Source organism: Labrus mixtus, chromosome 9 (genome assembly GCF_963584025.1).
Source record: "Labrus mixtus chromosome 9, fLabMix1.1, whole genome shotgun sequence".
In the NCBI taxonomy this organism is placed as follows: Eukaryota; Metazoa; Chordata; class Actinopteri; order Labriformes; family Labridae; genus Labrus; species Labrus mixtus.
In genome coordinates, this window is record NC_083620.1 from 5,299,773 (window position 1) to 5,325,073 (window position 25,301).

The 25,301-nt window shown below is 41.0% G+C and overlaps 2 protein-coding genes across 3 annotated transcripts in view; both read right to left on the reverse strand.

Moving 5' to 3' along the window:
- Positions 1-861: 861 nt before the first annotated feature.
- On the reverse strand, positions 862-8,004 carry LOC132980127 (aldehyde dehydrogenase family 3 member A2-like). Of its 2 annotated transcripts, none has more exons than XM_061046056.1 (11): positions 7,866-8,004; positions 6,626-6,788; positions 5,999-6,230; positions 5,557-5,642; positions 5,269-5,477; positions 4,963-5,080; positions 4,649-4,790; positions 4,344-4,510; positions 3,529-3,628; positions 3,204-3,442; positions 862-1,444 (listed from the first exon to the last, which is right to left on the reverse strand). In XM_061046056.1, the coding sequence occupies exons 2-11, from the start codon at positions 6,785-6,787 to the stop codon at positions 1,430-1,432; spliced, it is 1,470 nt and encodes a 489-aa protein (XP_060902039.1). In that variant the 5' UTR covers position 6,788; positions 7,866-8,004; the 3' UTR covers positions 862-1,429. The 2 variants fall into 2 exon arrangements, with proteins under 2 accessions (XP_060902039.1, XP_060902040.1); XM_061046057.1 differs by having other exon boundaries at positions 6,626-6,800.
- A 1,469-nt stretch (positions 8,005-9,473) lies between these two features.
- Positions 9,474-25,301, reverse strand: part of ulk2 (unc-51 like autophagy activating kinase 2) — a 43,265-nt gene continuing 27,437 nt past the window's right edge. The window contains exons 14-27 of the mRNA XM_061046058.1: positions 24,851-24,908; positions 20,444-20,593; positions 18,586-18,731; positions 18,419-18,499; positions 16,936-17,198; positions 16,664-16,842; positions 16,112-16,221; positions 15,829-15,966; positions 14,611-14,852; positions 14,336-14,514; positions 13,258-13,376; positions 12,974-13,131; positions 12,471-12,606; positions 9,474-11,832 (exon numbers count right to left, since the gene is read on the reverse strand). Of these exons, the coding sequence (XP_060902041.1) occupies positions 11,768-11,832; positions 12,471-12,606; positions 12,974-13,131; positions 13,258-13,376; positions 14,336-14,514; positions 14,611-14,852; positions 15,829-15,966; positions 16,112-16,221; positions 16,664-16,842; positions 16,936-17,198; positions 18,419-18,499; positions 18,586-18,731; positions 20,444-20,593; positions 24,851-24,908 (2,024 nt within the window). The 3' untranslated portion in view covers positions 9,474-11,767. The remainder of the gene's footprint in view (positions 11,833-12,470; positions 12,607-12,973; positions 13,132-13,257; positions 13,377-14,335; positions 14,515-14,610; positions 14,853-15,828; positions 15,967-16,111; positions 16,222-16,663; positions 16,843-16,935; positions 17,199-18,418; positions 18,500-18,585; positions 18,732-20,443; positions 20,594-24,850; positions 24,909-25,301) is intronic.

Consider the following 25,301-nt stretch of genomic DNA (forward strand, 5'->3'; position numbering starts at 1 on the left):
AGAATGAAGTATAATGGGGGGTTGGTAGTGTAGTGTTAGTTTGCGCCCCATATACAATAGGATGCTGTGATCCTCCAAGTGGGCGGCCCAGGTTTGAATCCGACCTGTGGCTCCTTTCCCGCATGTCATTCCCCTCTTTCTCTCTCTCTCTCTCTGGTTTCTGACTCTATCCACTGTTCTGTCTCTACAATTAAGGCATAAAAATCCCCCAAATTAATCTTAAAGAATAAAGTATGACATGAACAATTAAAGTCTGACTGTGCAGAAGAGAGTCCAAACATCTGCACTCGATATAATACATTTTCTATGATAAGAATGGAAGGGACATTTTGAGAATGAAGATGTCATGTGAAGGAAAACTATTCTGATTAAAGAGGAGATAAATCTTTTTTTAATGTCAGATTTTGGACCAGTTTTAAATGTTACTTCAAATTAATTTGAGATATTAAACAGTTCTCAGGATGCAAAACAGACACAAAGAAATGTGGAAAATTAGACAAAGAAAGAAAGCAGTTTCAAATGTCAAGAATACATTTGAAAAGTTGACAAAATAAATTGTTGTTGAGAAGGTCAGGGGAAATGTTGCAAATAAAAGATGTAGTTAAAAGATTAAAAATGTCAATGTTGAGAAAAAAAGGTAGAAAATAAACAAATGTTGAAAAGTTTTATTTTTAAATACTAAAATGTATGACTTACTTTAGATGTTATTTCTACTTTATTCTGGATATTCAGTCTTTCTTAGAGTGAAAGAAAGAAAGAAAAATAGAAACACAGAGATAAAGAAAGATAATGGAAGAGAAAAATAAGACAAAAATACACATGAAAGAAAGAAAGAAAAAGAAAGAACTTTCTCCTCTCAGGTTTGTTTTTTCATGCTTGTCACTCTCTCAAACATGTTGAACTGAACATTTTATTTATATATATTTTTATAAACCAAACATCTTCCTGCTCTCATCCCCTCCTCACCACCTCTTTTACCTTGCCTGCTAACTCGCACTTAAAATATGGACCAAGAAAAAGTCAAGAAGAATCATCTGAGACTTTTTTTTAGTTTGTTGGAGTTTAATTGCAGAACGTTTGAGAAAATGTAACAGAGGATTGAAAACCTTGAATGCAACAATGACACCGCTGTTACAGTTTATCTTCAAAGCAGATGTGTTGATTCTCGTGTAAAATGTTCCGTGCAGGATGTGAAATTGAAATAAAACCGATTATATTTCTATGAAAATATGAAAAACAATAAAACTATAATAGCAGCATTCAGTGTGACAGACGAGTAATTCTAAAGACATGTTTATAAAGACATACATAATACAAAAACAAAAGTATATGAATTAGAAATGATATGGGCCGTGTGTATATTTCACATTAAATCATTGGGACACCTGCACAGGTAAGACCGCAGGCCGCCAGCTTCTTCTCCTCGTCTTCATCGCAGGAACCTCTGAAAGAAACACCACACACAGACGCAGAGACATTAAAACAGATCGTTTGACTGTTCACGGGAGCAAAACAAGCGTGCATGTCAACAAAGGTGGTGGGGTGGACCAAAACAAAAGGAGCCATTTAGCAGAGGAGAGTGAAGCATGCTGGGTAATTAAAGGGAGGGTAGATGAGGGGGCGTTATGAGGTTAGATTTCCTGGACAACACCACACATTGTCCGCACGAGACAAAGCCATTGTTGTGTGAAGGTCCAGGCCTGTGGGATTGTGGGTATGTAGGGGGGAGGAGTACTCATATCTCATGGGGAAAAATGAATCTGTCGTTATTTAAAAAGCAGTAAACAGACGTCAGTTACACCATGTCACAGGAATCACACAGCTCTTCACTTAATCAGATCAGTTACATACCACTAGAGTTCTAATGTTGTCAACACTGTGACGTCTCTGCCTGTATGTGGTCGTTTCGGTTTAACTTCCTGGCTCAGCAGCCAATAGGCAGAGAAGGACATCAGTTAGCTGTGTACACCTGAGTTACTCAGGCCTAACACACTAAAAGATCTTTAAAATCTTAAAAGTTTTGAAAATGTGAGACTCCACACATGAGGACAAATCATGACGGATTAACGGTGCAGTTCTTAAAGTGTGCGGTCTGCAACGAGACCACCAACTCAGCACACCAAACACTAACCGATTCATTCACCAACAACCAGATCAAAACATGCAATCTAGCTACTCTGTACAATAATGGACTCTGTGCATTCACTTTCATTGCTCCCTATATTTGTATATTATTTATTACATTCTTTCACGGATGTGTATGTGGGTATGGTTGAGATGTGCTTGGCTTGTGTTTGTGTGCGTGTGCTGGTTATGCTGCAACTGGATTGCTCCAACAGTTTGGTTGATTAACATGACAATAAAGATCTATCTATCTAAACGTGAATTAAGAGTAAACAAACATGATGGTCAAGCTAAATGTGGCTAGCTGTTAGCTGGTACATCCATTATGGGATACATTTGCTTGCATGTTTTTGGAGTTAAAACAAGAAATTACTCAAATATTTGGGTGCCTAGAATTTCTATTTGTTACATCGATACAGAAATTGATTTCAATGGATTTTTTTACTGGTATTATAACTGAGTTTAAAACTCTTGTACGTGACATACAGTCAGGGGAATAGTCTTCATCACACCACAGACTGAAGAGATACAGAGTCTGGGTTTACAGGCTGCAGATCGTTTTTATTTTTTCATGTTTAACAGGTATCAGATTTCATAGGTGTCAAGTTTACCATGTTCAACAATTTATTTCAGTGTTAGTATGCTAACACATGAAACAAAATAAGTTGTAAATGCACAACATTTGGTATTCAGAACTTGATACAAAGTAGAGCTGAAGATAAGCTGAAGGAATTCATGATAGCGTTCCCTCAGTCCGTCAGTGCTTGCTTTCATCTAGTTATTTCTTACCTTGTCTATGGATTGAAAAGTGATTTACAAATAAAGTTTGATTTATTGATAATGCCTTCAGTTTTGAAGGTGCTTTGCTGCTGAAATTTGATCTGATGATGACCTTTAATGACATTGCAGGCATTAGTTCTTTTAACTTCAATCATGAGGGTAAGTCGTTATTAGCTGGACGCAGCTAGCTGAACTCAGATCATCTCTAAATATCTCTAATCTCCAGATCATCAGTCCCAAATTAAATACCATGAAAACGTTCCTAATTTGACCAGACAGGTGTAGATGAGTTTCTTTACCTGGACCACAAATGCTGCCAGGCCAGCCAACATGGCGAGCATGGCCATGCGCTGCAGCCCGCACACGTTCAACCTATTCAGTAGGAAGAATCGAGCCCAGCCCAGCTTCTTGGCGGTGTGAGGGGGGTAACGCATGCTGTTGACGCCCTCCATCTTCAGCTGCTTGATCAGACAGCTGCGCAGGTGGCTAAGCTGGTCGAAGCTGTGCCGGCCGTGATAGCAGCCCATCCCGCTGTTGCCTGAGAGACAGGTGAGGGGAGGAGTCAGCTGTGAACGTGCATCAGGATGAACAGCTGGAGGTTAGATTTTAGTGTTTAAAACTCACCTACTCCCCCAAAGGGAAGAGCGCTGACAGTGAAGTGAACCAGGCAGTCATTGGCCAGCAGAGCTCCGCTAGACGTCTCGGCTATCACCCTTTTGATCAGCTGTGAATCAGACAGGAAGGGTCAGAGCAGTGCATTGTGGGTACAATCTTAGCATGACTTTTTTCATTTATGTACGAGTGCCATATTATCTTAAAGTGCAATAGTGTCATTCCTTGTTACTTGTTATACAAGTGAATACTACTGTTCTTAACGGCTACCTCATGTTGACGTATTTATGTGATTTTCAACTTAAAATTCTGTATTTTAGATTTTATTTTATTGCATATTTATCTTATTGTATTTAAGCTGTCTTCAGGCTGTGGTGTATATTATTTGTTTATATAATTATTGGTTAGGATCCCCATTAGCTGTTACTTATAGCACAACTCCTCCTGAAGTGACGTCCACATTAAAAAACATATCAGCAGGTATACAGAGGGAGAGAGGGCTGATGGCCTTATACACCTGTACAGTGACAATTAACATCTTCTATTCTATTTGCAGTGTAATCGGTGTTCATGAAGTTTCTGCTCTTTGTTTCATTTGTTTTGGACTTTAGCATGTATTCTAAATTTGCATTCTTTCTGACTCTTTCCAAAATGTAAATCATTCCAGCCGTTGCGGGCCAGCTGCCAACATAGAAAGGGATATTTGTGACATTTCTTGGTGCATGATGAAACCTGATGTTGATATCAGTTAGGATTTTAACACTTCTTTTTTTAATAGGTTTTAAAAAGATATGTGTATTCATGTCTGCAGGCGGTGATATGATCACCTTGTTGTTGTGAGAGAAGACGTACACAACCAGGGGTTTTTCCCTCTCGTTGATGAACTGGATGGCCTCGTCCACACCGCTCACTGTGATGATCGGAAGTAAGGGACCAAAGATCTCCTCCTTCATCACTTTGGATTCCCCCGTCACATCCTGCAGCACGGTGGGCTCTGTCAGGAGAGAAAGGACAGGCTCAAAACAAACTGATACTACTTTAAATAAAGCATTTTAAAAGGTAGAGTTATGTGGCTGCAGTCCTACAGAACAGATGCTTTAGATGTGGAAAATATCTCAAACACATCACATACCTATGTAGCACTGAGATTCGTCGCTGTCTCCACCAGCAGCCACCGTGCTTCCCTCCATCAGAGCCATGACCCTCTTAAAGTGCCGCTGGTTAATAATGCGCCCGTAGTCCTCAAAGGTTTTGGGATTTTCTGTGTAAAACTCCTGCAGCATGTGGAATTAAAAAGACATAATGTTCACATTGTCTTCATCTTCAACCGATACTTATTTCCCCTTCATTGTTGTGTTGTGCTGTGGTCAAAGTCATTCTTAGCTATTGTCTTTTGTTCGACTCCTGAGAGATGCGAACAGGTTCAAATCTTAATTTCAGACCCACCTTGATGCACTTCTTGATTTCTTCCACCACTCTGCTCTGGATGGACGGTTCACACAGGATGTAGTCTGGAGCGATGCAGGTCTGACCACAGTTTACAAACTTTCCCCATGTGATGCGACTGTATCGGTTAAAAACAAATAATATATTGTTATTGTTCTGTATTTCATTCATTATATTTATTTTACTATTTGATTTCCTCTCAGGACTACGTTCTCAGTGGATGTGACCGCAGCAACTTCCGCCTACCCTGATGTCACGTGCATAACCTTTTATTGGCACCATTACAATGCTACATTTCAGACTGACCGACATGCCACAGAGATGTCACAGCTCTTGTCGATGTAGCAGGGGCTCTTCCCTCCCAGCTCCAGGGTCACCGGAGTGAGGTGTCGAGCCGCAGCCTCCATCACCAGTCTGCCCACTGTGCTGTTTCCTGTGTAGAAGACGTGATCGAATCTCTGTTTCAGCAGCTCCTGAGTCTCTGCCACTCCACCCGTCACCACCGGGTACAGGTCCTACAGAGAGAGCGTGCAGATATTAAAACTATCTATGTACTCTAAGTGTAGGTAAAAGAGAAAGGAGTTTGAAGCTCACTTTGTCGAGATATTTATGCAGAAGCTCCTCCATGACCTTGGCAGAGTGAGAGCTGACCTCAGATGGTTTGATCACTGCTGCATTACCTGCAGGATTAAAGAAATGAACACAGTGTTGGGATGGTGATGATCATTAAACACTGAATAAAAATAAATAAATAAATCAAGTACTTTTGAGACGTTTTGTATAAAGTTGTGATATTCAGTAATTAATGAATGTTGTGGCTGCAGTGCATTCTGATCTAATGTGTGTTAGTTTGGAGCTCAATGCCTCTGGAAATTTGGCTTAGAATCATTCAAATACATGATATCAAAGTTCAGAGGGTCAATAGGCCTAAAAATAAAATCTGAGTTAAAATTGTGCACCTTCAACAACAACAACAGCATAGCTACTAGAAATCATAGCTAAAAACTCAAAAGGGTGTGTAGTAGTATTTTAGTACCAGCTGCAATGGCTCCAACTAGTGGCTGGAGGGTGATGGCCCAGGGGTAGTTCCAGGCCCCGATGATGAGCACCACTCCGAGTGGCTCCGGCTGCACATAGACCTCATCTGTTAAGGTGAGGAAGTTCTTCTCCACCGGCCGGGGAGCCGCCCACTCTGCCAGCTTCTCTACAGCCAGCTCGATCTCCCCCTCCAGCCCCAGCGTCTCAAACAGCTCTGTGCCCTTCTCGCTCTGAAAGCAGAATTCAGACGGTACACCTGGTTATTAGTCTACATTAAGGTTGTCAAATATTTCAATTTACCTCAATTTTCCGATACCACGTGTTTTAGAACAATACAATCTCCACTGATGATAAATCGTATTAAAATCACAACTTCAGATCGTCAGACATATTTTAACCAATAGTGGCCGCTACTTATTTGTGCAACTTAGACAGTATGCAAAAGTATGTAAGCAATCTTTGGTCATTAAAGACAAGAAAATATTCGATATTTGGGACCCCAAGACTTGTACATATAAGTATGTTGCCGTGGAATCAAAACAGGTGTTGTTTTTACAGAGCTTCACAAGTGGTTAGCGTAATGTGTCTAATATGCAGATAAACAGATTGTTTTCTTTTCTTCTACCTTGCCGAGGTCTCTTTTGACAGCATATGTGATGTCCCCTCGTCTCTCTGAGATGAAGCGCAGCAGGCTCTTCAGCTGGTGGATCCTGAACTCCAGAGGTTTGGTCTTCCCTGTTAGGAAGGACTTCCTCGCCTGCTGCACGACCAGCTGTTCTCGTGACATCCTAAACACAAAGCTGTAACATTCATCGTTTTCATTCATGAGAGTCAGCCTACTATAAAAACAGGTTAAGGCTGACTTCCAGCATTTTCTCTGACGCGAACCACGCCCTGACTTGAATTTAAAATATGCCAGAGATGCACGGTCACACTTTTTTAATCAGACTGAAACACTATTTTGAACACAAGTCAATCCTACAATTGAATAAGGAGCTGTATCTTTGACTCTTGTCTAAAGAGACATACAAATTAAAGTTAATTTGTATATTGTGATGCAAGACAAATTTCAGATTTTGCCTGAAAATAAAGTCCTATCAATCAATAAATGACGAGACAATGTACATTTATCAACACAAGCACCTACAAATGTGCTTCGATTAAGCCGTGCATGATCATTTTTTGTCTTTAGGTTGATGTTATGCCTGTTATAAGAAAACATATGAAGGATACAAACAAAATGTATATAGGTAAAAACATTATCACACACATAGGCATGTGAAAAAGTGAAAACCTTATTGCCTTATTAGACAAACAGAACAGTATGTTCTAACTTCTCCAGACTATGACTACATCTTAAATAACATATCTGGATTTAGTCTTTCTGATTTCTTAAATGACATTATAAAGTCAACAATAGTTTGTCTGACAGTAGCCACTGATTGCACAGTCTTCTTAAAAATAGTCATTTAATGAGAAGTTTAGAAGAGAAGAACTACCCCAGAGATTTTTGAGGTAAACACTCATTAAATAAACTGGGAAAAAACTACAATACTGTATTAACATAGCATGAGCATTTCAACAGAAAGACTACAATACTGATATCAATATAGTACAATTATTTAATTTAAAAAGACAACAATACTGTCATTATTTTAAGTGTATAAATATCAGGGTTTGTTAACTATAACTCAACAAGCTGTTTGATAAACACACGTCCTCAAAGTTGTCTTAGCCTTAGCTCTGTTGCTAATGTCAGTGACAGCGTCTAAACTGTTTAAGATACATATCTATATTAACCATGTGAAGACATATGAGCTTTGAGGTACATACATTAATATATACAGGGTAAATTAAAGTCTTACCTTTCAGAACAACCGGGTAGCAGGTTTTAGAGCTGTTGTTAGCGCCGTCGGCTAGTGATAGAGTGGTAGAGTGATGCTGCATTCAGGTGCTCCTCGGAAAGTCCCCTCTCCCGACTCATTTGTGTAAACCTGGTGTAGCCTGAACGAGATTTACACCGTGATAAATATTTAAAGAAAATACATGGACACTGAAACTAAAATGTTTTTTTTTATTAATAACCGAAATACAGTAGTCAACTTACACACTAATACCACATAACCATTTTTAAAAAATCTAATAAACGGTTAGCAACACAAACCTTTTGACCGTCAAGTCACTATTCCCCGCCATTTTTCAGCGTATCAATAAATAGGTAATTCGGCTACCAGCATTGCATGCAACTTTTTAAATTGTTCTGGTTTACTTCCGATATGACTGCGCCTTATGGTCTTACATGATAGTTTTATTCAAGCTGGAAATCATTTTCCCGGATTTTTCCAACATCACTTGAATCACTAGCCATATTCGGCACCAGCAATTGGCCTGCTAAAGTGTCCATCAAAGTAAGAACCAATCAGCTACAGGAACCCCCAACTGATCGTCCCCAGCATTGCATAATAATAAGAAAAACAATATAGCTACAGGGTGCTGAAGAACTGGAAGAGCCACTTAGGTCGGCATTTCAAGTATTTAAAATCCATCTGCAGACTTCTCGGCTGGCTGAGTTACTTTCAAATTGTGCTTCCTCTCCGACATCTTTGAAAATACAGTAAATAATTTAAGATTTGTTCATTTTCAAAGTTGTATGAAAAGGTACATTTTACACTAATAGACAAGTGGTATAATGCTCTATCAAGGGTCATAAAAAGGTAGAGCGGAGACATAATGCAGTTGCAAAAAGGTGAAGATTTACGCAGCAACATCCATTTACATTTTTAAAGGGAGGCTCAGATGGATTTTTGAGTCATGATTGACCCAAATATCCATCTCAATTCAAAATCAACAAATATAGTATGTCCTCATCAGAAGAGTTGATGAAATGTGTACTATCCACAGCACATCAATTCAACACTCTAACATCTGTTTATGTATTCAAAAATATTTCATTCCATCTCCGTGTGTAAATATTTAAAGTTTTGTCCTTTCTTTTGTCTCTCTCGGTTCAATTAGTTTCATAAGCAAAGTGGTAGACAAATTAAATTCTACTCAGTCAATAAATGAACTAAACGCTGCAGCTCTAAAGTGTCTGTTTCCCTTATGTTGCGTTTATGGTCTATCATCATATACATAATTTGATATTTGATCAAATGCCCAAAATATTTCACCCAAATTGATAATATTTCACTAATTTTATCAGGCATAAATAAACATTTTGCTCTTTACAGCTTTCTGAAATGTCCCGACTTGAACCCAGAGTATTTGAGGTTTAAACTGATGGTTGGACAAAAGATGAGAATATCCTTTTGGGTCAAATAAATAGGGTTATACATTTTTTACACTATTGACAGACTTAAAGGTTACTTCTGAACATGTTCATCAGATTAATTGACGATAATAATTTTATGTTGAATCCAAACAAAGACAATTATGATAAATATATATTTTTAAATAATGCACAGCAAGACAGCTTTATTGTTTCTCTTTTTAATAACAAAGACTGTATTTGTGTTCCATAAAGAACAGAGAGACATCCCTTGGTGAGACACAACATTGACATTTGTCTTCGAAAAATCGGTGCTTGGATAGAGATGCATTTTCAGGATCATGACTGACGGCGGGGTTCTTCAAAATGCATTCAGAACAAGCAATAGAGGCGTAAAACAACAGGGAACATACATTCAATAATCTAGAGGATCTACAGGGTAAAATGCAGACTCGGTTGGTACCCATGCTTTATCCAAAACAGTCCGCCTCTAGTGACAGTCCATGGACAGGAGCAGATTCAGGTGGGCTTTCTGTCAGATTTATTTGTCCCTCGTCACTCTGTGTGCAGTAAAAGGCTTCGTGTGGTTCAGAGTGCTCATGACGAGGATGAGGAAAACTTAAAAACCCGGATATGTGTAGGAAAAAGAACAGTACATCAGAGAAACAGGCCGCTGGGTGCCTGTGAATGCATTTATACACATTTTTACACTGAAAAAGAATTTATTCACACATGTACAAAGGAGTAGGCCTATGTCTGCTTTTACAAGAAGGCACCTCCTTTTTTCCATCGTTGTCTGTTCCTACTGGCCTTAATGCACACCTGGCAAGTGCTCGTGTGTATATTTTCTATATAAATACACACTCATACAAACATATATACAGTACATACACTGTTGGTAGCACAGCAGACGACTGAAGGGAGGCAGAGGAACCAAGTGGACGATAGGCAGTGCAGATTTTGACAATTCAAGTCTCACAAAATTGTATAAATTAAGTGAGAAATCTGATGATTTCACACTCATTTCAGAAAATTTCATGAGACCCACTGAACAGATAAGTGTGTATTGATCAACAGTCCTGTGTAGAAAGAGTTTTCTGGAAAGTTTTGAAGCTGCCATGAGTTTTTTTTTTTTTTAGCACAACCCTGTTGCGCCAAAAAAGGTTTTATCCTTATCAAAGCCCCTTGGCAGACATGGATAAAATGTATCAAATTCATATATGTACATATAAAGATTTGTGCTCTTTGACTGACAGGCTGACGGTATCGTCAACAAACCCCCAAAAACTCTGATCTCATACACACAGACACACACACTCTCACTCCTCCTCCCAGAAGTGGAAGAAGGAATCATCACATGCATCACATATTTATAAATATATACAATTTTGCAACATCAAGTCTTGTTAAAAAAAAAGTAGCTACTGATACTGACAGAACATAAACAGCTGTAGTAATTTTAGTAAAATCAATCTTATTTTGAAAGTAAATTGTCGTCAAGTTGAGCTGCAGCCAACAAGTCTTGGCTGTTCCGAGTTTCCCTGGTTGCTCGGCCTTATGGGAAATGTATGCATTCTGATGACTTGTTGCTCATGCACATAAAGCAGGTAGGTTTGGGGGTGTAAGAGGAGTGATTTGAAAACCCCTCCCCCGTCTGCCTTCACATATCTACCTCCAGAACTTATTACAGATACTCGTCTCCTCCACAAACTGCGATAAAGTGCTTCGGCTAACAACACAACAAAATTAAAAACAAAATTAAAAACAAAGCAGTTTCAAATCTACAGGTTCCTCACTGACTAAACACGGCTGTGTGGTTTCTGTAACAGGAGTTTGTGTTGTTTCTGGGTCCAATCTGTTACAGTGATTGGCCGTCAGCCTTTTGCTAATTTCTTCTGTCTCTTTTCACTCCAATACTTGAGGTTTTCAAGATAAGCAGGAGATTCGAACGTCTTCTGAACCAATAAATAAGATCAATAATAACCTAAAAAACAGAGTAAATAACCACTGATATCACAGAGTAAGCAGGTTTTTAAAAAGATGAACCGCCTCATAGTCCTGTACAATGTCTTTTTCTTCTGGTAAAAAACAAATGATATCCTGAATGACAGACATTAGTCTTTATATACGTATAGTTCAGGTCCACCATTATAGTGTAGGAAAAGAAATGCACCGCAAAGTGCATGCATCATGTCCTCATCCAGTTACAGCCTTCAGTTTGTGGATATTTTTGTCATCTTTGGTTGGAAGTTTGTGCATCAGTCACAATTCAGTCTGTGATGCAGCCAGAAAAAACAAAAAACAAAAACTGATGATAAATACAGATGAAAACGAGCGAATGAAAAGTGCTTGAACTGCTACAGGAGTGACCAGCAGCTCTGTGAGGATGAAGGTTGACAGTCTCAGGATGCTGCAATCCCTCTGTGTGTGTGTGTGTGTGTGTGTGTGTGTGTGTGTGTGTGTGTGTGTGTGTGTGTGTGTGTGTGTGTGTGTGTGATGCTACTCGTACAGTGTGACGGTGCAGTAGCAGAGGGCGGAGATCCTGCGGTCCACGCTCGCCTTATCTGCAGGGAAACAAAAACAAGATGGTGTTTACACAAGTACCAAAACAAACTTGAAAGTTAAATAGAGTAATTAGACAAACAGACTACAGACGTCTGTCGTATCAGACATGTGTAGGCTCTCTTTTAGATTGATTGATTGTATTTATTTAGGTGTCATGCACCAAAGTGGGTTTATTTAAATATCAGTGACAACACAAACCAATGCATGCACTACAGAGGAATAGGTTTCATGTACGGGTAAGCCTCATCAGCTGAAAGTCCACACTGTATGAAATATTGTGGCAGGTAAGGTTGTTGAAGTTACTTTTTCAATACTTCTTGTTATAAAACAAGACAATCTCTCTGTGTTGTTTCTTAAAGATGATTGATAGTATCAAAACATACTGAAGCTATAAATGCACTACATCCATTCAATAAGACGGGTGTGTGGGAGAGAAATCAATCAAAAACCTCAAAGAAACTTCTGCACACAGTCCATAATTATATGAGTAACATTTTGCTGATGTACTTGTGGAATTTATAAATTGTGCAGTCAACTCTTAAAGCACTACTTAATGTAAGTTAAAACCATATGTGTTCATACTGGTTGCTCTTGTATGAGGCCAATAGTTAAACATGCGCTCAGAGTCTGTACTCACACTTGACCACGTTCTCGACGTCCGTCGGGTCCTGCAGGATCTTGGACAGGCCGTCCAGCAGCATGGCCGCCTTGCTGTAGCGGTAGGCGATATCTTCCGTCTGCTTGAACATCTCGTCCAGAGCTGCTGACTGAACCTGACACACACACACACACACAGTCACACACACATCATCAGGTAAGGCTTAACAAAACATGTAATAGCTGTTCTTTACTCAACACAGCATCTGACAAAAATCACAAGTGTCAATGATTATGTGTCTGTGGCAAAAATCTCAGATTCAAAAACAGTAAAATTGTATATTTAATAAAGAAAAGAGCTTAATTTATACGTTTACTTTATTACTTTATGTTATCTTCTTTATACCAAAATAACCAACATACATCTAAATCAAGCATATTTCTTGTACTGACCCTTACATTGCTCCACAGCAGAGGTTTTCAGGTCAGTGGCTACACAGCAGTAAAACAATATAATTCAGACTTCTTGTATCTGAGGCTCACCATCTCCACAGCTTGATTGTAGATGAGTTTCTCCGCGGTGACGCTGTTAATCTCGTCCACAAATCGCTGCTTGTCAGAGAAGAAGTGGTTCAGTTTGTCGGTCAGCCGCCGGCAGAGGGAGATGCAGCTTTTGTACCGATCGTTCAGACTCTTCACCACTGAAAGTAGAGGAGAGGGATGAGTTACTCTGCAGGGGTGTACTTGTGCTTGAAATATTTATATCTCTCGTTCAAGAAAGTAAAGTTGAAGTCATGTATTGGTTAATGTTAACTCATAGTTCTTACCTTGTTTTACTGCGGAGGAGGGATTGAGCTTGGCTGATTTGATCTGAGCTTTGGCAAGGTGGAGGGAGGAAGCCAGGAGCTGTGCAGCCTTCATGTAGAGCACCAGCTGTTCCACCTGCCTGTAGGGGGCAGCACAGACACAAAATATAAGACCAAGAAGTTTTAAGCACTGCAGCAACATCACAGAACAAAGAGCCTCCTCACACAACACAAGATAGGAGGACAAATTTCAAAACATGACATATGAAACATCAATTTGCCATGACATTCAGCAGGATTCAGATCTAAAATAAACCCTGAAAAGGTTACGCCTCCTCCAAGCTCGTCATCTATAAGCGGACATGACAGCTTCATCAGTTTAGAGTGCAGCTGTGGGCCTGCACCTTTTGGGCATGTTAGCATCGGTGTACAAGTAGTGCTGTTCTAAGTGTGAATGTGGTGATAAAACAGGGCAATTTGCGGGTTTTATTTCTGCGCATATTACCGGGCACAATCCATCATTAGTGGATCAGGTCCCATGTGTTTAAAAAAAATCTCTTGTTATTTTAACCATCGGAAGAAATTAAAAGTACCTGAGTTAAAAAAAAAAAAAATTCTGATCTAAAGTAATATTTTTAACTAAAAACTACCGTGAAAGAGAGAGAGTGAGCACACTGACTGGCAACCATTCAGCGCTGTAACATGTACTTGTGCATTTTAACCAGTGTGGAAGAGTTTGCCCACAAATGTAGTTCATTAAAACATGAAATTAGCTCATATTGGGTGTTAGGGAGGTTTTGTTGCCATGGTTTCCAAACAGGTATCGATATCATTTGATTTTACTAGTATCGTAGCAAAGTTTAAAATTCTTGTATAGTAACAAACCAGATGTCGGACAATATCAGATTTGTTTGGGACTGTTTTTTAACCTTACACGCTCAAGTCTGGACTCTCTCCTATCAGTAATGTACGATGTCAGGTATGTAACTATATACTGTATAGATCGCTGCAGTTGGATCTAATACATTTCCTGGTTCCATTAAGATGTAGGTCTGTCATTTTTTAACTATGAAGAGATTTACATTAAGTTATCCCTTACCCCCACTCTTTGCTGAGCTGGCTGATCTGGTCCACGACCACACTGTCCTGGGGAGGGTAGATGGAGGCGGCTGACACGCCGAGCTCTGCCCCTCCAGCCCTGATTGCCGCCATTTCAAGGACGCAGTCGGTGAATGAGAGCATCATCCGCAGGTGCATCAGGGTGTCTGTGTGCTCACGCTGCAAAATAACAACAATTAAATGTTAAAAATGATGAGTAGAGTTACAAGCATTTTTTCTGTAAAAATAAGATCGAGGCATCAAACCCCCCCTCACCTCCATGAGAGTCTCCTCAGGCAGCTCAGGGGCTTCGAATGTGATGAATCCCTCCAAGCTGGGAGGAGAAGTTCCATAGGGGACGTATCGCAGGCTGCTGGGCGCGCCCTCGGCCCCGGTGACAAGCTGTCCTCCACCAAAACCACCAGGAGGAGAGGAGCCCATGGCCATGCCTGGAGGGGATCCCACATAGACCCGGCCGCTGGTGGAGCACAGGGAGCCACCCGAGCTGTTGGAGCCCACTGAGAGGAGGACGAGGAGGGGAGAGGATGATGCGATAAATACAACTGACAAATATCTCAGATTACCTCACAGCCTTCCTGCTTCTATATGTTAAAGGATATTCAAGCCTGGGCCTTGTTTTAATATCATTTGGGGTTTAAATTACTAGAAAAATACACAAAGTTATAGAACTGCTCCCATTAATTGCTTGAGTCTGCAGCTGTGAAGCAGTAATGTCTCCAAACTAATCCTTGGGACAAATATGCCTTTCAGGTATGCCGATAAACACAGGCTCAGATTGTTATTCTACATCATTCTAAGTCTATGACAACATTACAGAAAGGATCCCTGCAGACATAAACCAATTTTCAAGGGCTAAGATGATTTGAGACCACAAACTGCCTTCTCATCGCTAGCCTCAAAGCCACCAGAATTCACTGACAAAACCAGGAATTTATGACAAAGAAAAACAAGATTTCCCTTTAAGCAGCTGCTCTTTCAGGCAAATATTTCTGTTGTTGTGTGACTTTTGTTCTTCAAATGTTTTATTTGGATCACACTCATATTTGTGAAACACAATTATACAAAAGAAAATCTGGTTTGACTTCCTGATAAAGGCTTGATGCCGAAACATGTCATAGTTGGTTTTGGAGGGCCACAAGCCAATGCCGTGAAGGAAGTTTGTTGGAGGTTTTTTTGTCTGACTGTATGGATCCAAATCCAAAGAGTTCCTCAAACATACATTTTTTAGTCCATGACGCTCTCCTTCCTGCAGCTTTTTGAGTTGCACAAAACAAACTGACTGATGTAGGCAGTGTTAAACGAGCAAAACCTCTGTTCTTTCAGTCATAACAGCGAGCCTCATGGCTGCCGGCAGAAGAAATCTACTGAAGCTATTCCAAAACTTTTCATGCCCTTAGTCAATAAGACCCAACATTGTGTAAAAATGAGTTTAAAAATACCAGAATAGAGCATCACTCAGTGAAGGATCTTTACCTGAGGTGGTGCGTGGTCGTGTGCCCAGGTGGCTGCAGGTGGGAGGAGTGCTGCTGTTTGGCGGTGAACCCACAGTGAAAAGGACAGTACGAGGACTGGCTGACCCGCACTGAACCAGCCCGCTGGGACCTGCAGGGGCTGCAGAAGAGGACACTTGGCTTTAATTTCTAGGTGAGGTATAAATTATTCCTCTGAGCTCATATTTATACAGAACTCTGTTTGACTAAATAACCAAACACATGCATCCCTTTGTAAACTCTGTCCGTCGTGTGTGTAGATGTACCTGTGTCCATGGGCCGCTCTGTGTTTAAGCTGTCGTTGCTCCCCTGATAGGCCTGTCCACCAAGCGTGATTCTGATTGGCTGCTCAGACAGACGACCTGTACTGACTGACCTGCAGAGGGACCACAGACAACGTCGACACAAAGTCAAACAACAGAAAAGATGACATCACAGAGTAAGGGGACAGACACAGAACATTTATTGCGTCATTATTTTACGGTTTTATCCTTATCAAAGCTCTGTTCTCTCCTTACGTTAGAAGAGGCAAGGTTTAACCCGTTGCTCTAGAAACCGACAGGTACAGTGGCTAGCAAAAATATTCTTTATCCTGATTTTTTCCTATTCATTGTACAGCATTACAAACTGGGATTTATATTGATTAAAGGGGGGCTCTGTGTTTGTGACAAAAACACATTATAAAGACAGAAAAACAGACTGCTGAAGGCACAAATATCCCTGATCTCTCTCTTTCCCTCATGGCATGTTTAGGTTAAACAAATGTCTATTGTAAGAATAAAGTTTAGGTAGGAGAAGGAAAAAGGCAGGACACAGACCTGCCAAATGTCCTGCTGCCCTCTGGAGCAGCTGGGCGTCCACTCAGGTACGGGCTGCAGTGGTGGGCGCAGATATCACGGGCATCTGCCAAGGTCTTGGTGGGCACGGGGCTGTCTGCTAGTGCCATCAAGTTACAGGACGCCTGAGTTTTGGGGATCTTGAATGGGGCAGAAATGGTCTGAGAAGGAAAAAAATAAGTTTAAGAACTGATATTTGAGTTGGTTTAGTCATGTTGACTAATGATGAATTGATTAATAATCCCTCCACTCACTTTAGTAGGGGAGCCGATGATGGTCGGCAGTGGGGACTTCTGCAGCCAGTCGGACGTGCGCGGGGATGTCCCCAGGAGCTTGGTAGGGGAAGAGCCTAGACTGGCCGGTCTGCCGAGCTGAGGGGAGTGACTGCAGGAAGAGGAGGAGGGCTGAACAGGGTCTGATAACTGCTTGTGGAGCTTGCGGGTCTGGTAGACTTCGGTCAGGGTGGGGGCGCTTTGTAGCCGAGCTCCCAGGAGCTGAGAGGACGGGACGGGGGATCCTAAGAAAATGTAGAAGAATGGATTAATATCTGTACAAGTTAGTACAGAAACTGTCTGTGGTTAAAAACAGATCTCACCATCTTTCTCTCTCTATAAATAATATTTTCTTAATGTTCACAAACATTAGGAATACTAATCTGTTTTTGTAAAAAGGTATGGTGAGCTGGTGTGAACACCGCCGGAAATATTCAGGAAAATTCACCATTGGTGAGTGGAAGGGGCTGATGATGTTTATATATCCTGAGACCACTATATGGACGATAAGATCTTCATGCATGTAAGGAAGCAGCTTCATACTCTTTCATGCCTGCCAGTATTTTCTTTTCCACTTTTTGGTTGATACTGAGAAGTTCAATAACGCGCAGCACTGATATAAAGACAAAAACGTTGTCTGAAAGGGAAGATGTCCCACTGTGAGGGACGTGTGTGACGGAGCAGCTCAGAAATATTTCATGGGAAGGCTAACCTGTAACTCTCTAGAAGTGCATGTGTAAAAATGGCTGTCCATTGATTGAGCGAGTGCAATGGCCCCAAAACAGCCAAACCGTCGGCCGAAGAACTCTACTGGGAGAAAGAAAAGGCCTGTTTGTCAACACAAGGATTTCCCTTTTATGGGCCCAAAGTATTTCTTAAGTTTAACTAGCAATTCATGTGGTATTGATGGCAATTGATCATGAACTTTCTAATTCCTCTGGCATGTCAGAGAACATCATTATGACTCATTTGTCTCTCAGCCTCCTGCTCTGTAGCCGCAGGGAGTGATGCTACTTGTGACACTTCCATAACATTTGCTGAGACTTTTCACAGACACTCAGCGTTAGTCATATAATCTGCCTGTTTGTTTGTCTTTCCTGTTTGAGGACTGTAACTGCTGTTCACTGTCTGTCTGTCTGAGGCTTCATTGCAGACTGTGTGTATTGTAGCTTCCCTCTTTTAAAACACGGTCACCATGACAGCAAACCTCTCTCACAAACAGAAAAGAAGTTGTTAGACGTCTGCAGAGTTCATGTAACGACTGCGTCAGACTTTCAATAGGGATCTTGACTCATGTTGACTCATGCACTCTTTCAATAATAAAGTCATGACACACAGGAGAGATCAAAACAAAGACTCATAGCTGCAGCTAATTCTTATAACACCAGGACAATACGTTGCATGTTAGGTTGAACACGTTGGCAAAGTTAGATGTATGTTAACCCGGATCTGTGTAAAGACTGACCTCCTGAAGAGCTGCGGCTTCGAGGCTCGTGGTTCTGCAGGTGACAGCAGCAGTGACCCAGCTGCTCGGGGATGGTCCCAACTGTAAACACGAGCACAAACCATTTTAAAATCATGTCTTTGGGTGGTGTTATTAGAAAGCTGAGACATGTCTGGACATGTTCTTACCCAGAGGTGAAGGGGAGTAAGGACGGGAGCTGCCGGTGGAGAGACGCCTGCTGACCGTCTGAGGGGCGTCTGCGGAGCTGGGAGACCCCGAGCCCACCTTAGGGAACCCCATAGGACTGGTGTTGGAGCGCCTCACTGTTCCAGACCTAGTAAACAAAACAAAAAAATCACAAAAAGTATTCAAGCCTCTGTGAGCAGTTTATGGTTATGAAACAGACATGAATTAATTGAGATGCCTCTTCACGACCTATAAAAGCAAAGGAAGTAATCAGGGACCAGATTTTCTATCATTATTTTAAGACGAGATGACTAAAAGCACCCTGCACTTAACAGTCTATTTTTTTTATTTCCGTAGCAAAGTTTCACATTGAGTGATAGGTTTAACTGTTAAAATAAAGCAGGATGAAAAAACTGCTTACAAATGTACAAGAAGGTCAGCAAATACATTAATGTACTGCTTTGTCCACTAGGGGTGCCAAAATCAACAAAAAGTTGTTTACATAGAAGTACATAGACTAATTCTTCAGAGCTTTAAGAAAAATAGAATCTGCCCTGTTTCAGCACTAGAGTGACTTCAATGGATTTAATACTCCGCATGGAGTTTTTCAATGGTTATGAAACAAACACAATCAAACAATGATGTCTCTGTATTACCAACAAATGCAAACCAGATCATCAGGAAGAGTATTTACGACTCCTTCATAGATCTTTTTGTTGCTGGTAAATGCCGCCACCAGTTAGGATTGAGGCTGAACTATTAACCAGAGCTTAGTCTGCAGTTTCCTCTGCAAGACAACACATTGACTTGTACATTAGACATTGCTTTATTTTAACATTCTTAATGTATTAGTCACTGTAAATTTTACCAGGAAAAGGTAAACAAAGATGCTCTCTGTCTGTCTGTACTATATCTTTGGGTTTATATTTAAAGTAACGGTTTAAAGTATATAGTAAAGACATCTTCTAGCTAATGTCTCCTTTGTTTTTGTAGTTCATTCAGTATTAAACTCAGTGTGTTACATATCTGGATAAAAACTCCTTACAGTGCAATTAACTGCTACCTCACCGGTTTAACAAGTTATACTTATTTGCCTGCCACAGGTCCTGACACAGTTGAATAGAAAACATGTGTGGGAGCATCTTCTTTGCAGATTGCTCATATCACACAAGAAGTTTGATTTGCAAAGAAAGTTGTAGTGTTTTGCAGGAATCCATGTAATGAGTGAGATCTTCTCCTAGGAGGGCAGGCCTCTGTTAGGTCAAAGGGACAGCGTCAGAGCTGTAATCCATCCTGAACAGACTGATAAGACAGGAACACTGAAAGTGGGACAGCTGGACAACGACTGAGGGATCTAGCTCCTAGAGGTGCCCAGAGGATCACTACAGGAGGAGTTTAATAGTAAATGACAAAGCCAGGACACCACCAGATAAAAGCAAGCCCATACAGAATACTGTCAGACTGAAATTATAACCACATTAGCAACACAAAGTCTGCTGTAGTCCTCCCTTTTCAGACAAAAGACAGTAAATGGGAACAACAGAGCTTATCTCCCTATGAAACAAGGTACCACCCTTCTTTCTTCCTCTACCCTGACATCAGCTTTGTCTTCACATTAAGATGCCAACAAACACTCCCAGACTCAAGACAGGACATCCCAAACTCAAGCTGATGTAACTGTACTGCAACTTTATTGTTGATGAAGCAACAGCCTGTGTTGTGAAACCTAGCCTTAAAAAATGCACTTCAAAATGATGACTAAAACACAAGAAAGAAGACGATATCAACAAACAGATTCTGATTCTTGGTGTTTCTATTTCTAAATCTCTTACAGTCAGACCCAGCAAAAGCAGCGCTTACCTGGGGGAGGTGTACAGTGCGGGGGTCGGGCTGCTGGAGAGGTTCTGCTTGATGCGTTGGTAGTTGCGGATCTGAGTGGGAACAGGGATGGGGGTGGTCTCGGCCCGTGGGGACACCATGGGGGTCTGTCCTGAAGTCGGCTGCTGCTGCCTGGACGGGAAGAACGAGGTAAGGGTGGTAAGCAACTCTGCTCGAAGCTGATGCTGCTGTTTCCATATGTGCAGGACATCTTCAGGGGTGTCAAAACCCATAATAATCTCAAAAAGGCATGTGTTATAAATTTAACACAAATTAAGACAATTTGTTCCTACAGCCTCCAACTTTTTGTTTACTTCGCTGGGAAGGTAGGATGAGGAACTGAAGTATAGCTTTGCTGCTCATGAGTGCAAAGAGAGAGAGAGAGAAAAAAAAGGGGGCCAGGCTCCCCATGTAAACACAGAAGCAGAACCAATCAGCTCACAGCCTTTTGCTGGGGGCGGGGCTAGAGGCAGGGCCAGTCAACGGCACGTGTGAGGCACGTCCTTTCTGTGTTCAGCAGACACAGGAGGGAAGTGCAAAGAGACACAGCTCATTTGCATTCTTTTGTTATTCCAGAGGAGACAAAATGTTCTCGAACGCAGGAGTCATGACCGAGTCATCCACAGAAGGCCTCTGCTTACATATAAAGAGAAGGGAAAGAGGAGGAGTGAGGGATACGGCCGTTAAAGAGAGCGGCACCAGTTGGAAACCACTCTTATGTAATGATGTGTAGCCTGAGAGGGTCTACAGGGGAGAAAGTGGAGGACACGTGAGGCACAGAGTAGTACAGACAAAGACACAGACAGCAGCCTCTTTGTTTGATTTGGAGATAAAAAAAAACCTTGTGCTTTTCTTTCTCCACACACAGATCAGGAGGAAGCCTGATACAGAAACACATCATGGAGGCTTCCTATTTTCTTCCAGGTTGCTAAAAGCTTTATTGATCCTCAGGCGAGGCTTAATATGTTGTGCAGTGCTGTTTTCTCCTTTTTCACAAAGAGAGAATTTGTAGGTCAGTGAATTGCTGCTTTATAAAAGAGTGTACTCGATCTGCAAGTCAGTTGCTTCTACATTGACCTGGATTTTAACTGAGCAGCGTAGGAGAGGGGGGATGGTATCAAACCATGTCGACCTCTTTCTTTTTTTTTTAATCATTTGTCACTTCTTGTTTCTCCTTATTAATTTCCCCCTACACACCATCTCTCTGTCTTGTTAAGTGTAGCTTTCTTCTATAGCCCACACAGTATTCCTATATCTATCTATCTATCTCATTCCTCGACGGCCATCAATCTAAGACACACAGGGCACAGACGACAAACAAGGCTCTGATTTAGGAGCTCTCTGGGAGTGTTTCTGGTGCTGCTAAACTGCAAGGAATGCCTCCTGTAATGAAGAAGAAAAGCGGTTCCTCTTGTTTTGATTGTTAACTAATTTATGTTCGCAGTAAAAGAGTTAGTGCTATGAAGGGAGACAAAAAGGAGAGAAGAGGGAGGGAGTAAAGCCGGCGGCCTTAATGGTTAGATGAGGATGAGACAGAACAGCAACAAAAGACCAAACAGAGTGAGTGTCACGGAAAAGGGGAACTGTTTTGCTTGAGGCTGTGTGCAAAACGTTGAAACAGGAGGGTTGAAGAAGTGTAAAGTGGTGTCTGGCTGCAGGTTATCTACAAAGGAAGGGTGGGGAAGAACAAGGCATGACAGACAGCAGCAGGATGTCTGCCAGTTTTTCATTTCAGTTTTATACTACCCTTAAGTTAGAACCTATATGAAGCTGACCAGGCTTCAGGGATTGTTGAGATGGTTCTGAAACTGTAAAATGCAGAAAATAACCACTTCTGAGACAGCTGCTGTAAGGACTTGTGTTCAAGTAGCGGGTTTTTTTTAAACATGCATCTACCTTCATTCAATACCAAGGCTCTCCCCAATGGGCCTTAGGTTTATCATTTTGCCAACTGAGGCCCTTTCACACATGACAAATTTCCTGAAAATTTTCCCCAAATTGTCCAGGTGAGCTGCATGTGTGAACCAGCCCACATACTTGATTTTAACATGAGTACGGTACCGCCTCTGACAAAGCAAAAACCCAATCTTCTGGGATTTGGGGTGGCAGATCGGATTTCCATGGGGGAATACAATGATCAAACGTACACGTAGGTTTTGATATAAGCTGTCATCATGGCGTCAGACTCTGTCGCTCCATCTGCCAGCGTCCTTTTAACATCATCTCCTCTCCCGTCAGAAAGGGACAATATTTGGCTGGGAGGGTTTTGAGGGAAGGGGGCATAATGGTCCAAAAGATTCAATTAACCTTCAAAACATGACTCAATGTAAGAGAATCAAGAAACAACCTTTGATTAAAAAACTATGAATAGGACATAGAAGGACATGAGGTTGAACTGTGTGTTCAGTGTGATGAGTGGGAAAAGGTTCTATCTGGATTTACCTGCAGAAAAACGCAGTCAGTACGATGTTAAGAGAATGTGTTGGAGAAGATGTGAAGCATGTATGCGTCTCTTAACACAGCTGGGACACAGTGGTCACATTCACTGTTTGTTATTGAAGGCCAGATCCAGTGTGTGTAAGGAGTCTATTCTTATCCCACGGCCCTCGCTGGGTCAGGAGCTGTATTTAGCACACAGCTCCACCTTGTTGTTTGGCTCAGAGTCTGATTCATAACTTAGAGGTGGGCGAGAGGATTCACGCGTGACAAACGGACAGTGAGTGTGTGTGATATCTGGTGTCAGGATGAGAGGAGGGTGTTTTCTTTATTTGGCGGTCAGAGAGCTACTAACGTAGGAAGCCTCGTTGACATGAAAACACACACACACACACACACACACAAACAATAGATGGTATGACCTTACAGACGCACACACGTGAACTCCAGGCCGTGTGTGAAATAGAATCTGAGTCACAGCATCGTGTCACAATAAAGTGCAAAGTCGATCTATTTTCTGCCCTGACTCTTGAAAACATCCAGTTCATACTCCATGAACCTCGCTGATGAGTTTCAGACACTGCCGGGCTACTTTTTGGAATCCTTTTAATGCCCTTTGGTATTTTATATATGACCAAACAATTAGAAAAATACAGTAAATTTTTTTTTTAAAGTCCAGCCCCCAACTCCCATAAAATAAGACGTTTGGTTTTTACAGTTTGGTTTGGGACATAAATAATTACAATATTTGTTGGAAAGTGATTCAATGTGTTCATGATTATACTTTAAATATGTTGATATGTAGCTTGTGTTACCTTTAAACAAAGCCAGGCTAGCTTTTTTCCCTGTTTCCAAGGCAACCAGTGAACTCTTTGAACTCAACTGTTATTTCCACTTTGTTTATTGTGGCTGTCAATATATTCCCCATCCGCTTGACTGCCCCTTGAATCTTATGTACCTGTACATGTTTATTTATTCTTACTGGGTCATAGCTTGTTTGGTTATAAGTTTAAACATGAGATCCTAATGGGGCATGGTGACTGTAGCATGCTATTGTACATTCAGACTGTTACCACAGCAAATAAACACAAACTTAAACTCCTCTAAACACCCTCATCTGATCCTTTAAAGTTTAAAGAAATACATCAGCTATTCGCCTGCTGCTCTAAATCACCATGTTTCTTTTTTATTAACATATCTGCATATTTTATTTATTTAACTTAACATTGTTTCTTTACTGCACAAATAGATTTCATATGAATTTTCACTGCATCTTGGTATAGTGAGATGATTCTGTTTCTGTATGTGAGATGACTCTGGTGTTTTGAAATAAAACAGACTTCTGTATTGACTATTGCCTGAGTAATAAGAAGTCTGAAGCAGATCTCCAGGCACAGTGTAAGGGTCATCTCTAATTTTAAAAACATTCAAAGAGCAAAGATAAAACCATATCACTCCCGCTCTCGCAATGCTTCATTTTTTCAAGGAAAATTATTAATTTTAGACCTCAACTCGTGACTTTAAAAGAGCTCTGTGACCTGGCTCTTACCTTCATCATTGATTTACTTACAGCCTGTGAACTTAGCAGCCATGTGCAACATTATCTGTCACTACATACAACTTATTATGTAGAGAAAGCCTTTTAAATCGTAAACATGTTGTTTGCCTAGTTTTATATTACATGTGTTTTATTATTTACTTTTTTCATCAGGGGTTAGGTTTTATGATTTAATGAACTTTTGACTTTAACTATGTGTACTGTTATACTTCATATCAGAATAATCCTCTCTGTCATCATTCCTATCACTATTGTCTTTGTTATTATCATTTTGGAGCAACAGAGGGGTTGTTAAGTGTCTCCGAGTTCACTCTGTCATTGCCTCTTACCCAAAGATTTCACAAGGGGGAAAATAAAATGTGGCATTAAGTCTCTGGTACTCAGCATCTACTCACCCTCCACACATGAGGAACTCACTGGACGGTCGACGAGCCACTCCCATTGGCTGATCATCTGAGGAGGGAGAGAGAATTAAAGAAAATCATCATGAGGATGCAACAGGCTTTACAGATGTTTATCAGCAGTAACAAGGTGATTGAAAGTCACTCACTGTCACACTTTCAATTCTCAGCTTTTTGTTCAGTATTTGAGTGGGGAACTAGCAGGTATGTGTGTGTGTGTGTGTGTGTGTGTGTGTGTGTGTGTGTGTGTGTGTGTGTGTGTAGCAGTAGCAGTAGCAGCTGCAAAGCATGAGGGTTCATTTTACCAGTCAATAGGCTACATGTGACTGTCTCCTGTTTGTGGACTGATGTCTTCAATTACAGCGTGAAATGGTGAGCAGCTGTCTAACTTACTGTCTGTGGATTTGGTGACATGTGCTCAGAGTGTATGTGTGTGTGTGTGTGT